This window comes from Homarus americanus, unplaced genomic scaffold (assembly GCF_018991925.1).
Source record: "Homarus americanus isolate GMGI-L3 unplaced genomic scaffold, GMGI_Hamer_2.0 scaffold34360, whole genome shotgun sequence".
Classification (NCBI taxonomy): Eukaryota; Metazoa; Arthropoda; class Malacostraca; order Decapoda; family Nephropidae; genus Homarus; species Homarus americanus.
Window position 1 is genome coordinate 9184930 of NW_024739403.1, and position 16894 is coordinate 9201823.

The 16894-nt window shown below is 41.3% G+C and overlaps 1 protein-coding gene across 1 annotated transcript in view; it reads left to right on the forward strand.

Moving 5' to 3' along the window:
- LOC121874600 (tetratricopeptide repeat protein 21B-like) overlaps nt 1-16894 on the forward strand; it is a gene marked incomplete in the record, with an annotated part of 547778 nt that overhangs the window by 24478 nt on the left and 506406 nt on the right. Inside the window, 1 exon segment of the mRNA XM_042378823.1 lies at nt 6527-6720. Coding sequence (XP_042234757.1) covers nt 6527-6720 — 194 coding nt within the window.

The following is a 16894-nucleotide window of genomic DNA, read 5'->3' on the forward strand; positions in this document are numbered from 1 at the left end:
TTGCATTCCTTTATTAATTGTAGCAAATGCCTCTGCCATATGTTTCACTGAAAACTTTTTGGGGGTGCAGGCTCTTCTTCTACATTTTGTCTCTCTTCTTCCTCTGCAACTTTCTGTGCATCTAGTTCAATAAGATCCTCGTTACTGAGCTCTTCTGCTACACTTTCAACCAACTGTCCAACATCTTCAGTATCAATTTCTAACTCCAGCTGTTTACCTAACTCCACTATCTTGTTACTAATATCCAAAATAACTTCATTTTCATTAAATCCTTTGAAACTGTGCACATATCTTTTCAGGATTTTCTTCCATATTCCATTCATGCAATGTTTTGTAACCTGATCCCATGCTGCACTAATGTTCTTTATACATGACAAAATGTTGTACTCCTTCCAAAACTGTCTGAGCGTTTTCTCACCTTCAGTAGCAGCAACAGCCTGAGCGAAGGTCGTGCGTAAATAATACGCTTTAAAGGCAGCAATAGCACCTTGATCCATGGGTTGGATGATAGAGGTAGTGTTAGGTGGCATGTACACTACCTTAACATCAGGGTGCATGTCGTCCAGGTGTGGTGGGTGTCCCGGAGCATTATCCAAAATCAGTAAAATCTTGAATGGAATCCTTTGTTGCAGACAATACTCCTTGGCTCGTGGAATGAAACAAGTCATGAACCAATCCTCAAACAGTACTAGGGTCATCCAGGCTTTCTTGTTACTGCGATAAAACACTGGCAGTGTGTGCTTGCTGACATGTTTAAATGCCCTGGGGTTCTCTGAATGATAGATCATGAAGGGCTTTAGCTTGAAACCAGCAACATTCCCCCCCAACAGAAGTGTAATTCTGTCCTTGAATGCCTTGAATCCGGGCATTTTTTTTGCCTCTTTGTGGATGTATGTCCGCTCAGGCATGCGTTTCCACAATAATCCAGTCTCATCCACATTGAATATTTGCTCAGGCAAATAATTCCCTTCCACAATCACATCATCTAACTCCTCCTTAAAAGCTTCGGCAGCACCAACATCGGCACTAGCTGCCTCTCCACTCACCTTAACACTGTGTAGACTGTAGCGTTTTTTAAATCTATCAAACCACCCTTGACTTCCTGTAAAGGTTTGATCACATTCATCTCCTGCCTGCTCCTTCAGGCTTTGGAACAGGCTTCTTGCTTTAGCCTGTATGGTTAGAACACTTAAGGGTACACGCTTCTGTATCTGGTCTTCTATCCATATCACCAATAATTTTTCCATATCGTGGATAGGACCTTGTCTTTTCTTTGATATTATAGTTCCCTTTATAGGTGTTGTTCCTTTCACTACTTCACGAATACGTTCCTTGTCCTTCAGAATAGTGGATATAGTCGAGTGTGAGAAACCTAGGTCGCGTGAGATTGTTGCTACTGTTTTTCCATTCTCATACTGTGTTATTATCTTCAGTTTCATCTCAAAAGTAATTGCCTGTCTCCTTTTCCTTGGAGCACCACCAGCACTCTCACTTTTACGCTTTCCAGTCATTATAAAGTCAATTAAATACGATAATAACGAAAGTTCACAGCGCGATCAGTATAGGATACGATAGCCAAACACAAACAAAGCGCTCCACTGAGTGAGTGTACCCACGAGGCGACCCAAGACACCCCTCCCTCTCGCCCGGGACGGAAACGTTTCGGTATAGAAAATGCGCGCGTCATTTGAAAAAATTTTTGGTCACGACGGTCGCAGTTGTATGTCCCGTATGGACGTACGGTCAAAGCAGGTCGTAAGTACCAATGGACGTAAGTCCACGTAGTCGTAAGTCGGGCTCTAGCTGTATAGCCAAATAATGCATAAAGTCAGAAACACTCCTAAAATTCCCCTAAATGGCCCGAAATCACTATGCAGTACTGTATATATACGTACATATACACTAGAACTCTTAAATCAATCCTGTAATGTGATACAGGTGATTAATTTTTATCTCTTGTGCAAAATATATGACGTTTATATTCAAATTATTCGCTGTCTTGCAAAGATTCCAGCAATGCAAATTATATTTTCCTAACCGTAGTCTGTGATATTATATAAGATAAAAACTGTAAGCCTAAAACCCTGGCTGGGCAGATGGGGGAGAGGGAGGGAGGGGGAGGTGAGGTGATATGTTTGACAGTTGGCGCCGAATGTCTAATGTGTGTTTATTTATCAGTCCTTAAGAGTGACTAAGCTTTTCTCTTATAAAATGCCACTGAAATGACCTGGGATAATATAATTTACATTGCTGAAATTCTTGTAAGATAGTGAATAATTTGAATATAAACAAGCTATAATTTACATTCGACATAAAAATGTTAGTTCCGTAATCATTTCGTACATGTACAGTACAGATTGGCACTTAGGTCATTTATTTCTTTTACTTTTCTTTTAGTATGGTGTGTGCATGTAAATGAATAAAAATAAATGAAGAAATTTATGTAAATCTACCCAAAAATACAGTTGCAAAACTGTATACAGTTGTACCCCACTTAACGCGGTCAATTGAACCCAGAGGGTCCCGTGTTAAGTGAAATCCGCGTTAAGTGAACAACAGAACATATGGGATTAATTCCAATAGAAACCGGCCCGACCCCCAAACTCCACTTTTTGAAGGCACATACCTATGTTGTAGTAAAAATAACATCTTAATTTTATGATGGTACATGCACACAATTAATACTTAAGAGAAATAGAGAAATACAGTCGCCAAGTTAATGTCCATTCAAGTAATGGACTCAACTCCCTCCCCCTCTTCTCACACTACACTCGCTGGCTCTTCCCTCTCAGAGAAATTTTTGGGGGAAAACCACTAAATTTTAATAAATAATACCTCAAACTAAAGTTAGGATAATACAATTGACATTGCTGGATTCCTTGTAAGACCAGGAATATTTTGAATATAAATGTCATATATTTTGCACAAAAGATAACATAGTTACCTAGAGAAAAATTTTTATCTAAAATTTGTATGTTTAATGCAAAATATATGATGTTTATATTCAAAATGATCACCAAATTATAAGAATTCCAGCAATGTAAATTATATTCTGACCGGGTAATTTGTATGAATTTTATGAGCTAAAACAAATATCTTCAGTTAATAAAAAAATAATAATTCTTCACAGGGTAACAGATGGTCGGTCGGTCCCTCCCTCCCCCCCACCCCCCCACCAACCGTCCCAAGGAGATGTGTGGGATAACCACTAAATTTTAATAAATGATACCTCAAACTAAAGTTAGGATAATATAATTGACATTGCTGGATTCCTTGTAAGACCAGGAATATTTTGAATATAAATGTCATATATTTTGCACAAAAGATAACATAGTTACTCTGAGAAAATTTTTTATCTAAATTTGTATGTCTAATGGAAAATATATGATGTTTATTTTCAAAATGATCACCAAATTATAAGAATTCCAGCAATGTAAATTATATTCTGGCCGGGTAATTTGTATGAATTTTATGAGCTAAAACAGGCAGTCAGGCAGGGTGGCGGGTGGGGCAAATCTAAAAATAGCGTCTCGAGCCGGACACTCACCGCGTATATGTGGAAAAAATCCGTGTTAAGTGAAAGTTCAGCTCTGGCGAGGCACCGCGTATATGATAAAACGCGTTAAGTGAAACCGCGTTAGGCGGGGTAATACTGTAATTGGATGAAGCAGAGGGGGAGACAGGGCTGGGTGGGTCATCAATGTCGCTTTCTTCAGATAGGTTAACATACAGGGGATACTTGCTTGTTGAAGGGATTGGATCATCTTTAGGGAGTGAAGAGGCAGCACTGGTGGGGCGTGAGGAGACAGCAATGGGGGACTTCTTAAAATATACAGTATGTCCAATTTAGACTGCACAGTTTGCCTTTTCTTTTCATTGTAAATTTCCCTGTGGCAAGCAAGTGCATCTTGGATCATTCTGTCAACTTTTGCAAAACGCTCAACATTTTGATCCATTTCGTCAAACATTTGCATCCCCTTATTAATTGTAGCAAATGCCTCTGCCATTTGTTTCACTGAAAATTTTTTGGGGGGTGCAGGTTCTTCTACATTTTGACTCTCTTCTTCCTCTGCAATTTTCTGTGCATCCAGTTCAATAAGATCCTCATTACTTAGCTCTTCTGCTACACTTTCAACCAACTGCTCAACATCTTCATTATCAATTTCTAACTCCAGATGTTTACCCAACTGCACTATCGTGTTACTAATCTCAGAAATAGCTTCATCTTCATTAAATCCTTCGAAACTGTTCACATATCTTTTCAGGACTTTCTTCCATATTCCATTCATGCACTGACCTGTAACCTCATCCCATGCTGCAGCAATGTTCTTTATACATTTCAAAATATTGTAGTCCTTCCAAAACTCTCTGAGCGTTTTCTTGCCTTCAGTAGCAGCAACAGCTTGAGCGAAGGTCGTGCGTAAATAATGCGCTTTAAAAGCAGCAATAGCACCTTGATCCATGGGTTGAATGATAGAGGTAGTGTTAGGTGGAATGTAGACTGCCTCAACATGAGGGTGCAGGTCGTTCAGGTGTGGTGGGTGTCCTGGAGCATTATCCAAAATTAAACAAATCTTGAATGCAATCCCTTGCTGCAGACAATACTCCTTGGCTCGTGGAATGAAACAAGTCAGGAACCAATCCTCAAACAGTACTAGGGTCATCCATGCTTTCTTATTGTACTGCGATAAAACACTGGCAGTGTGTGCTTGCTGACATTTTTAAAAGCCCTGGGGTTCTTTGAATTGAATGATATACCCTGTATCATGAAGGGCTTTATCTTGAAACCAGCTACATTCCACCAACAGAAGTGTGATTCGGTCCTTGAATGCCTTAAATCCCGGCATGGTTTTCTCCTCTTTGTGGATGTATGTCCATTCTGGCATGCGCTTCCAGAATAAGCCAGTTTCATCCACATTAAATATTTGCTCAGGCAAATAATTTCCCTCCACGATAACACAATCGAGCTCCTCCTTAAAAGCTTTGGCAGCACCCACATCAGCACTTGCTGCCTCTCCACTCACCTTTACACTTTGCAAACTGTAACGGTTCTTAAACCTTTGGAACCACCCATGACTTGCTGTTAAGTTTTGGTCGCACTCATCTCCTTCCGGCTCCTTCAGGCCTTCGAAAAGGCTTTTTGCTTTAGCCTGTAGGGTTAGAAGGCTTAAGGGTACATACTTTGGTATCTGATCTTCCATCCATATCACAAGTAATTTTTCCATCTCATGAATAGGACCTTGTCTTTTTTATTTTAGTATTGTTCCCTTTATAGATGCTGATCATTTCACTACTTCACGAATTCGTTACTTGTCCTTCAAAATTGTAGATATCGTCAAGTGAGAGACGCCAAGGTCGCATGAAATGGTTGCTACCGTTTTTCCATTTTCATATTGCATTATTAATATTTCATTTTCATCTCAAAAGTAATTGACTGTCTCCTTTTCTTCTGAGCAGCACCAGAACTCTCACTTCTACGCTTGCCAGTCATTCTAAAGTGAATTACAAACGAAAATATTGTCAGTACACAGCGCGATCACTACCGACAACAATGACAGCCAAACACCAACTGAGCACTCTACGGCGTGGGTGCTGTAGCCACGAGGCGACCCAGCTCATGCGACGCTCTCGTACGGGACGGAAACGTTTTGGTCCTAGAAAATACGCGTGTCATTAGAAAAATTTTTGGTACCGACAGCGGCGGTTGTATGCGTGTGTGGTCGTATGTCGAGTAGGTCGTAAGTCGAGGATTAGCTGTATATAAGATAAAAACTTAAAGCCTACTGTATAACCACCAAACACTGGCTGGGAGGGAGGGAGGGGGGAAGGGTAGGTGACAGTGTCATGTTTGACAGTTGGCGCCGAAGGTCGAGTGAAGTACAGCTGCTCCCTGACTTACGATGGGGGTTAGGGACCCAAGTCCAGGACGTAAGTCAAAATGGTCGTAAGTCGAAAATATTTGAATAATACATAGAAAATCTAAAATGGGTGTCTCTTTTTTATCTCAGCACCACAAAACTCTCACTTTTAAGCATGCCAGCCATTTTAAAGTGAATTACAAACTAAAATTTTGTCAGTTCACAGCTCAATCACTGATGTTGGGACTCGAAAATACGTAATTTGACAAAATTTTGGTACGACTGAGGCGGTCATATGTCTGGGTGGTTGTAATTCAAGTAGGTCGTAAGTTGGGGGGTAGCTGTATTTATTTGTTTTTTTGTGTCCTTTAGATTGAGTTTTTGTTTTTTATTATAAAATGTCATAGAAGTGACCGGGGAAAATATAATTTACATTGCTGGAATTCTTATAAGATAGTGATTAATTTGAATGTAAACATGCTATTGTTTGTATTCGACAAAAAATTTTGTACCGGTAATGGTACTGTATGTTAACATTCCAATCCCTTCATATGATGATCCTCAAGTACTTACATGCCAGATACTGTACTATCAAGTGTGCAGGAGTTTTGTGTAGCAGTCTATATTGTACTTACCATTACTTATCTTTGATTTTCTATACCTTTCAGCCTCTGTATTATGCTGGTATGTTCCTTCTTTTCTCTGGAAAAGTTGACAAGTCTCGAGAGTATGTGGATCGTATGTTGAAAATGAATCCTGAGCATGAAGATGGTTTGGTGCTGAAAGGCTGGGTTGAGCTTACTGCTGGTCGTGAGAGTAAGACTAGGAACACAATGCAGTACTTTGATAAGGTCCTACAGCGGTAAGTGTTCCCATGGAATGTTTAGAAGTTCTGGTTTTACAAGTTAAACTTTAACTATCATGACAGAAGCATATTTATAAATGCACTACATATTTATTCCTTTTTATAACGTGGTGCCTGTGAGGATATTCCTTTAAGGAACCCCCAGATTTTGATTTCTCTGCTATTATGTGAAATTTGAGGCTGTTTTCATGTATTGAATGTAAGACCCACGAAAAATTAGACAAGCAATTTTCCATATAATTTTAATAAAGCAATCTAATATAATTTAACATGATGCATTAATCTTCACGTGTAATACAAGTGACAGAATGTCACCCTTTCTTCACTGTCGTCTTCTAACCACTATAATCCTGCAGACATCACGATTGTCTTACAATCCACCATCACGTAATCACCATTAGACCACACTTCCTCATAAACAGGTTCATCACTATAACACTGCAGACGTCACCTTTGTCTCACAATCCACCGTCACATAATCACCATCAGTCTACAGTTACATAATTACCACAGTCATGTAATTACCATCAGTCCACACTTCCTCATAGACACTGTCAATATCTGTTGTGGTCTGGTGGTGAGAAGTTACGTACAGTTCCTTGGTGTTGGTAACAATTGCATGTTGGGCTAGAGTGATGACCACGTGGTGTGTGGTGGGGCTAGTGATGACTCCTTCCATTCCTCGTGAAATTGGTGTTGCTCCAGCCATCAGTTCTCCCTTTCTCTCCTCTCCCTTGTCCTTTTATACCACATTCTGGGACATGAATGACCAATCAGCTGAAGTTCCACAGAGCAGGAACCAATAGAAAATTTAAGTTATAATTTGGGACAGTATCAACTCAATGTTCACATTATGGTGAATCCTTTCTGTTTAAGTTGAAACATTAAATCCCAAATTTCAGTCTCAAATCCCCAAACTTCAGGTATTACATAATGCACAACCCTTTGAGATGAAGCACCCTTATCCACAAGATCCTGAACCCCAGTGAATATTGAAATTAATGTGATACAGTAGGTTTTCGCTTAACGTCTGGGTTACGTTCCTGAAAATACGACGTTATATGAAACAACGTTAAGCGGATCGATTTTCCCCATAAGAAATATAGATCAAATCCGGGAGTTACGTTCCTCAGCCTCCCTTTGCCCCATGAAATACATTACATATACAGAAAATCATTGCCATTTCTATAGAAAACAGTGCATGCATATACAACTACCAAGTTGGTATTGTACTCACCAATGGGGGGAGATGGTAGAGCGAGTGTGTGGTGGGTACTGAAGCGGTGGAGGCGGATGGTGGGAGGGGAGGAGTATGGCGTGAGCCAGGAGGGTGGCGATTCACTGAGACCCGGCGGGTAGCTCCTCCACCCTCTCAAAACAGTTTAAAACCTCCATTTTCGTAGCAAGGCTTATGGTCTTGCTTTGCTTTTTCACAACACTAGCATCAGTAGCACTTGATGGGTGCTTGGAAGCCATTTCGAATGGTTACAGTGCAGTATTAAGAGCAAAAACACTAAAACACGCACGAACACTGTGGAAGCCTAATAAAGACTTGCGTCGCTTGGGGACGCCGTGACGTTCCACGGCCAGATGAGAGAGGGTGATGCGCCGTAAAAAGTAGTCCATGACGATGCAAAACGACGTTGTGCCGAGTCACCGGGAAATTAAACGAATATTTGGTCTCTAAAGTTTAGTGACGTAGTAATGAAACAACGTTAGGCGGGCCAACGTTAAGCAAGGACATACTGTATCATCACAGTGCCAAAACAGAGTGGACCTGAAATGTGTACTGTACCCAGTCTTTTCTGGACTCCATCAATAAACTCCTAAATCATGGTGAATGCGCTTATTGTAATCTCCATAATAATAATGACGATAATAATAAGTTAAACTATTGTCGTTTTTTTTTTTTTTATGGTGATAAACTAAAAAACCCTGGGCACCTCATTTGCAGCTCAATGGCTCACACGAATGTTCGATTAATAATGATATATCGCAAATAAATCCATAAATACAGTGATCCTTTGGTTAACGAATTACCTTTCATAAGATTCTTCACTTTGGTTAACGAGCAAACCCTCGGTTAACGAATTCCTTACGAATTTTTCCCAGTACAGTTACCACCTGGACAATTTGGCTGCCCATCCAACGCTTCGTAACGACAGTTAGTCGCTTGCACAAGCTACAGTAATACGGTTTTAGGGAACTTTCAAAATTCCTTTTAACACATTTTTGTAAATATCAAGAAGGTTGTACTATTCAGATAATTTTAAAAGTTTTGTATTAATATTTTTTAGTAATTTTACAATTATTGAACATAATTGAAGTAAGGAAACTAGTTTTTTGCGCGCCATCCAGCCACTCAACACACCAATCAGGCGTCAGTTTGTTTACCAGTTCAGAGGAAGGAACATCTTGTTTGAGACTCTTCAACATAAACACTTTTTTTCTGTGTTTCCAGTCAAATTATTAGACATTTTGAAATATATTTTACATATTGACAATATATAATGCAGTGCAGTGTTGATTTAAAGAAAATAATCTTGAATTGCACCAAGTGAACTAAAATTTTATGGGTGAAATGGCGGCATGGGGTGACTTCTCTTCCACCCCAATGCCTTCTCTTCTCCCTTCTCCTCCACCCCCATTCTAATTCCCACCATCATCATCATCATCAACCAGGAGCCTTCTACATGCACACCTCAAAGTAAGTGTACTTTACAGCATTTATTTTTAGTTTGTATGTAATTTTCGGTGAGCTGGAACCAATTACCCAAAATCCCATTGAAACAATGGTTTCTGGAATGAATTGTGTTCGTTAACCGAGGGACCACTGTAGTCTCATTAGGAAAGAAAAAATACTGCACATTATGCAGATGAGCGTGAAGCACAGTTTTTCCACTAACTGGCCTAAAGCTACATTGTGTTAGCGCTGTGCATACTTTAGTTTGTATGACTGCCAATTCACATATCCCTTCTGCAGCAGGAATAAATGCGAAGACATAGGCTGGACATACGTGTAAATGTAAATATGACGACTTACACCGCGATAATACCCTAGGATCATCTAATGCTAACAAGGAATATTCTTCATCTACAAGCAAAAGTTCTTTTGACCTATCCAGAGTATACAGTGTGTCATTTAATGTACATACCAAGGGAAGGGTTCTAAATGCCTTGCATTAAATTTATGCTGCCCTAGCATAGGTATGTGGATAAGGATAGCATTGTGCGTGAGAGTTGACTCCAACAGAGTATAATAGTATTCCACCTCATGATCCTTGAAAATTGGAGTTAAATGATAGGTCAACTTGGCAATCTGCAATGCTTCAAGAAGAGTCTTCACAGGCACAAGTTTTGCATCCACACGCCCTAACCCTGCATCCACGATGCTGTCTATTAGTTCATTTTTATTCGTAACTATATCCGCAGCATGCAAATATTCAGAGAAATAAGGGATCCACTCCAACGTAGGGACTGAATTCTGTAACTTATACACAACCCTAGGTATATGGTTAGACTCCAAAATTATCGCATTAACTTTCAATTCCAAAGCACTAATTGCATGGAACGTTTGAGATATAACATGATTTTGCTTAGATACAGCTTGATCGACAATGTTCATGCGGTCCCCTAACTTAGCTACATCATCGGCAGTCGCTGTGCCAAACAGAGTGCTTTGGATAAGACTGACAAAATTAAACAATCCTCACTTTCTTCTTGTTTGAGAACACACTTCCTTTGCAAGTTCATCCTGAGACGCTGGTATTGTTTTTCCGACAGCGACGAGAAGCTTGTGAAGGGTTTTGAGACGAAGCAGCTGAAGCTTAACAGTTTGTGAAACCATTGTCGAAATATTAGGAGTAGAACGGAGATCATCAAGGACTGTCAGTGCTGTCTGTAGTTGAGCGTCGACGGTTTCCATCTGACGGGGAAGCTTGAGCAGTCCTTGCAACTCATGCTTTATGTTCACCACGTCCTCTACAATGAGAACGCGTCCAAGGGGTGCAACAAGCGCACCAGGCTTGAGGACTTCTGTGGACATATCTGTCAACACAACGGTGCCACAAAGCATTAGGAGCAGCACACTGATGATCCAAGCCATTCTGTAAGAAATTTTTATTCGTTTTAATATTTGCTTGCAGGACGAAGTTTTATACAATACTCATTAGGCACACTCTGCTTCTGTACTGTCTGCAAAGAGGTGTCTATAACATTATTACCATCTGTGGGTAGTAAATGTTCATGGGTCTTCTTAAGATGATCCGCATGCACGACATCTGCGATCTGTGCATTAGGCTTCCAAATTTTAAATTTGTGGCCTGCTTCTTTGGCAATAATGCGGAATGGACCCGAAAATTTTGCCGAAAGTTTGGAGTTCCGTTCAGGTTCTCTCACCATAACAGCATCGCCTATCTGTAACATGACAGGTTTAGCTTGTTGATGTTGCTTCATAATCATTTCAGCACGAGACGCCGCTAAATGTGTTCTTACTTGGCCATGAATATCCGTAAAAACACGGATTTGTTTTGCCGCGAAATCATCCATATTATAAACAGGGCCAGGCTTATCTGTAAGTACATCATAAGGCAGACGCTTATCTGTACCATAGACAATGTAGTAGGGTGATTTGCCTGTAGAGCTATTAATCGACTCATTAATAGATGCTGCAACTTGCGGTAACCAATCCTCCCATGTGTATTGCAAATCACACACAATCGGGCGAAGTATCTCTAGGATCTTGCGATTGGCTCTCTCAACAAGGCCATTAGCCTGTGGATGATAGGCTGTCACAAAACTTTTTTGTATTCCATATTGGGGCACATATTTGTGCTACTAGCTGATTCTTGAACTCTGTTCCATTGTCTGAGAGAAGAACTTTAGGTGTAGTATATGGACATATTAGATTCATCACTAAGGCATAGGCCACAGATTCGGCTGTTTTATCCTTTAGTGGGACTAAACCACAAATCTAGAAAAATGATCCACACACACAAGGACGCACGAGGACCCCTGATGACTCCTCGGAAGTTGTAACAAGTCTATGGCGACTGTGTCAAGTGGACGGTCTGGTGTAGGATATTGTAGAATCGGAGCCAGTGACCTTGTAGTACCCTTATGCTGAGCACATGACAAACACTTAGCAATGTGTAATTCTATATCTTTCTTCATTGTTTTCCAGAAATATTTATTTCTGATTTCCGCCAGGCTCTTGTCACGTCCTTGGTGACCTGCCTGAGGAACATCATGGAACAACGTTATAATCGTTTTACACAACGTGTCAGGTACGACTATTTGAGTAACAATACCCTCAGACGTCTTTTTCCATCGATGGAGTATGATATGTCGTAATTCAAACTGACTGAGTGGAAGAATTAATTTGGGAAGCTTAACATCCTCTCCCGATTCTAAAGCAAAAATTACTGCTGACCATAACGGGTCGCGTCGTTGCTCATCCTCTAGTTGTGAAAGAGTGAATGTTGATACAGGCATCACTGGTGCTATATTTCTAGACAAAGCGTCGGCGACTACATTCGCCCTTCCCGGTAAATACCTAAACTCGGGGTCAAATTCCTGAATTGTCAGATACCAGCGTGCTCATCTGCTTGATTGATTTCTGCCATGGAACAGTTCTGTTACTGCCGCATGATCCGTAAACACAGTTATCGTATTACCAAAGATAATGTCTTTAAACTTCTTCAGTGCTCACACAACAGCTAACGTCTCCAAATGCGTTACTGAATAACGTGTTTCAGCATTATTAAGTTTACTGCTTGCAAAAGCTACCACTCTAAACTTTCCTCTCGAATCCACTTGCATGAGTACAGCTCCGATTCCTTGTCCAAAAGCGTCAGTACACAGAGTGAAAGCTTGAGTGTAATCAGGGAATGCCAGAACAGGGGCATTGGTAAGTGCCGTCTTCAATGCCACAAAACTATTTTCGTGTTCAGCATCCCACGCAAACATTGCATCTTTCTTTAGTACAGTAACCTTGTTAAGGGTGACGCCAATGTTGCATAGTTCTTAATAAAAGAACGATAATATCCAGATAAACCAAGAAAGCTAGGACGTGGAAACTGAGATACAGCTTTTACTTTATCATCAACTGTATGAATGCCGTCACCATCAACTACATGACCAAGGAAATGGATTCTGGATTTTAAAAACTCACATTTCGAAAGTTTAATCTTAAGACCTGCTGTGGAAAGTTTTTCTAACACTTCACGCAGTTTAATCAGATGGGTATCAACATCCTTACTGACCACTATGAGATAATCCAAATAAGCGCAGACTGTGGTACCTATCAATCCGGCAAACAGGGTGTTGATTATCCTTTGAAACATCAGTGGGGCATTTCTGAGACCAAAAGGCATTCGTAGGAACTCAAAGTGGCCCAGAGGAGTGATAAACGCCATGACCTCTCGTGATTTCTCATCGAGTGGTATTTGCCAATACCCACTAAACAAATCTAAGTTGCTAAACACAGCATTATCCTTGCCTAGGGACTGCAATATATCACTCAAGACAGGCATAGGGTACCTACCCGGGATCGTACTTTCATTGACGCGCCTAAAATCAATAACTAGGCGCCAACTGCCATCCTTCTTTGGGACTAAGAATAAAGGGCTATTGAAAGGAGATTTAGAATGTGTGATAACCTTCTCCTCCAACATATCTTGGACCATACCCTCAACTACAGCGCGCTGGCTATGTGGTAGTCGGTAGGCTGGTATGTAGATAGGATTTGTGCCCTCCTTTTATGATATGTGATGGGAAGTTAAATCTGTGTGTCCTAGCTGTTCCCCTGGCAAGGCTACAATGTTTCTGTAGTCGGCAAGCAGCTCTAAGAGTCGTGTCTTGCCTTGAGGATGATCAATCACCTTAACATATGGCACTATTCGATCAACCCTCTCCTGCCTAGTTTGTTGGGATTGAGAAACAATACTACCAACTGGGAATTGCGTAGGCCGTAATACAACATTGTTGTGATTTACTAGAAAATCACACAAGTAACATCCCTCTTTCAATATCCTAGGAACGCCTGTTCTGTTGAGAACTAGAACGTCTGGTAAACCACCAGGTCTAATCGTGCTCAACGTCGATTCGCACGACAAACCCTTAACCTTGCACCTTTCCGGGACACATACTACATCAGTCCCCTTATACACGTCAGGTAATTCTACAGTGGCCTTGGTGAATTCCTCATTCTGATAATGGAGAAAACTCTTTAATACTGCAGGCACAATCTTCCAACTCTTGCTGCTATAATCACGCTGGGAAAGTGAGTGTGTGAGGTCTGGGGCTTGCTTCGACACATTATCCGCCTTCCTCCGAATGGGAATGGTGGACAACACTTTCGACCTTGCGGAGAGCAATGGTGCAGAATGACGCATAGCGTTGTAGGAAAAACCCTTAAACGTACTAGCATTATTACGCGGACGAACATCTATAGAATTCATCCTTAGTGTTGGTAGACCAATCAATCCGTCAGCTGGCAAATTAAATTGCTGGACTACATAAAAGTCTGCATAGAAGGGAATACCACGTCTTGAAAATTGTAGTGGTAAAGTCACCATTCCTGCAATGCTCAGCTGCATGCCGGATACTCCTTCGAGATCGGCGTCAGGAGGTCTCCATAAGAAATCTCAGTGAGGAATCTACGTTGTAACTCCTGATAGGATGTCAAGGCTAAAACATTTGCACATGCACCCGTATCAATATCAAGAGCCAATCTGATATCTCCAACTCTCACCGGAACGGACAACACTTCCGCCTTACTGAGTGCCGCTATTAAGGAGGCTGCTACAGAAGTGTTGTTGGAAGTAGGTACCAATGTACCTACCCTTCCTCATTTTTTGACATTTGCTGGCCTTCCCCCGACTTCTTGTACTGATAACGACGCGCTTTACGCTGCTGTGTTACCGGGGGTACCTCTGAGTCCACGCTCCTAGCCTTGAGCATTATGTCACACTCATCCGTGTTGTGAGTTGCTGATCGATGGAATACACACCACAAACCTGTTGACTGTCCAGGTGGAGACGTAGTCTTGGCCGCCTCTGTTTATGTCTTGGGTGCTCCCTGTTTCTGCTGAGAGTCGGTGGGGGGGATGGATTCTCTCCTTTACTCTAACACCACCACCCTGGAGCTGGTAACAATCATCGACTCTATGACCCCTCTTATTACAATGGGTACACCTCAAAAGACCGTCGATGTTTGTAACCTGCATCGTAATTACCCTGATGTTGAGCTTTGTGCTGAACCAATGGCTGCATTGGCGCTACCCATGTAGGTGTCGTAGCTCGGTAATTACGTTCTATCAGAGGTCTAGACGTCTTTGGTGCAAGTTTGTTAGTGTAATCTATAAACAGGGTAGGCGGTATAAACTCCACTTCCTGGGTTCGACAATAGATGGGGTCACAAGCTGCCAACAGAAAACTAATCAGTTCTATCAAAGTTTCCATGTTGTCCGGGGACATCTTTCCATCGTCATCGTACCACTGCGATCCCCAGAAAGCTGCTTCCATATCTTGTATGACCTCTCCAGCAAGGAGACAGCCCCCATCGGTGTTTCTGCGTGAACCACAGGTGCTAAATGATCAAGCCGGCGAAAGACCCAATGCAGCTGGCCCAAGTGGGACCCAGACTACAATTTACCAATTAGAGCCTGTTTAAAATTTTCATAATTTGGGTCCGCCAATCCGTACGCATTTAGGTGCTTACTCGCAAAGCAATTCTGCGAGATGTGGGAACGAACGAACGCTTTTTTATCATAAGCATCTGTAATATGTATGTTGCGCATCGTATCTTCACATGCCCTTATGAAATGCGTTATTCTGTAATCATCCTGACCCGTGAAATCACGTACTTGATCCCCACGTGGTATCACGTGAACAACATTTGCGGGGTTAGTCGACATATTATTGTCAGAAGCGGCCATGCCAACAAGCCTACTCCTAACTGAAGGCTCTGTCAATGGGGTAGGTAATGTTAATGGATTTGACACACTGCAACCCGGAAAAGGAGGAGGAACAGCCTGTGTATAATCAGGCGAGGTACTATACTGTTTACCTGATCGTAGGGTTCGACGGTTTAATTCGTCAGATGAATGGTCTATGATATCCCCACTACCTTTTACAGAACTGTCTAACTGGCTCATCTACTAACTTAATATCTGTAGTAGAAACCTGAACCTTATCATCTACACATGAATCGTCAATATAACGCTCCGTCACGTCAGCAATGTCCCAAGACGATGACTTTAAAAGTTTATCCATTAAGCGTCTATCGGGTCACACTAAGACTTACATAAATATCAACACACTTGCCTCTCATTTACAGTAACTGAAATTACATACTAAAAAATATATTAAGTCAGTACGTATGAAAATAAGTAAGGTACTTATAACAATTGATATAACTTACACGATGTCCTATCAGTGTGAAGATATGTCGTTGAATATGCAAATGTGTGTATATATTTAATGAATTACTAAATACCTATTGACTGAGTTGGATGTATTCATAGAAAACGTGATCCGTCTGCTACAGCTGGTCTCCTCACAGCTGGCCCGCCCAAGGTCAAGGCGGGTGTGTGGGTACTTCAGTCTCTGCCTGGTTGTGTATCAACCAAGATGCTTCAAGATGGCGACGGGCGAGTCCACTTCACGATGGGGAATCCACTTCCAGTTGAATTGCTGACTGCTGGTGTCGAAGTCTCAGGTCACCTGCTCACTGATGAGATGTAGCTGCTTCTGAGTGCTAAACCTTCTGTAGCCTTCTATAAAGGCACTGGGAGAGTGTACAGTCTTCAATCACGACAGCCAAAACACTCTTTTTAAACAATGGTGAAAGGTCCCGTGTTGCTAAACCTTGAAACTTGTAGGTATGTGGCAACACTGTAAGCGCCGGGCACAGGATACTCAATACTGACTACAGGAATTCTTTGCTGCCACTCCTTGTTGCCAGACAGGTGTTGCCAACTTTCCATAAGATAGAAAGTCATCAATAACTCAGAATCGGTTATGGGAAACAATTCTGTACACCTCTTTGGGCGACAGAATGAAAGTCACTCATCTATAACGTTTCACTACTGGATATATCACTACACTTGGATATTTCATGTAACACGTCACTGTTTTCTTGTTTTCTTGTTTAGTAAAACACTGACGAC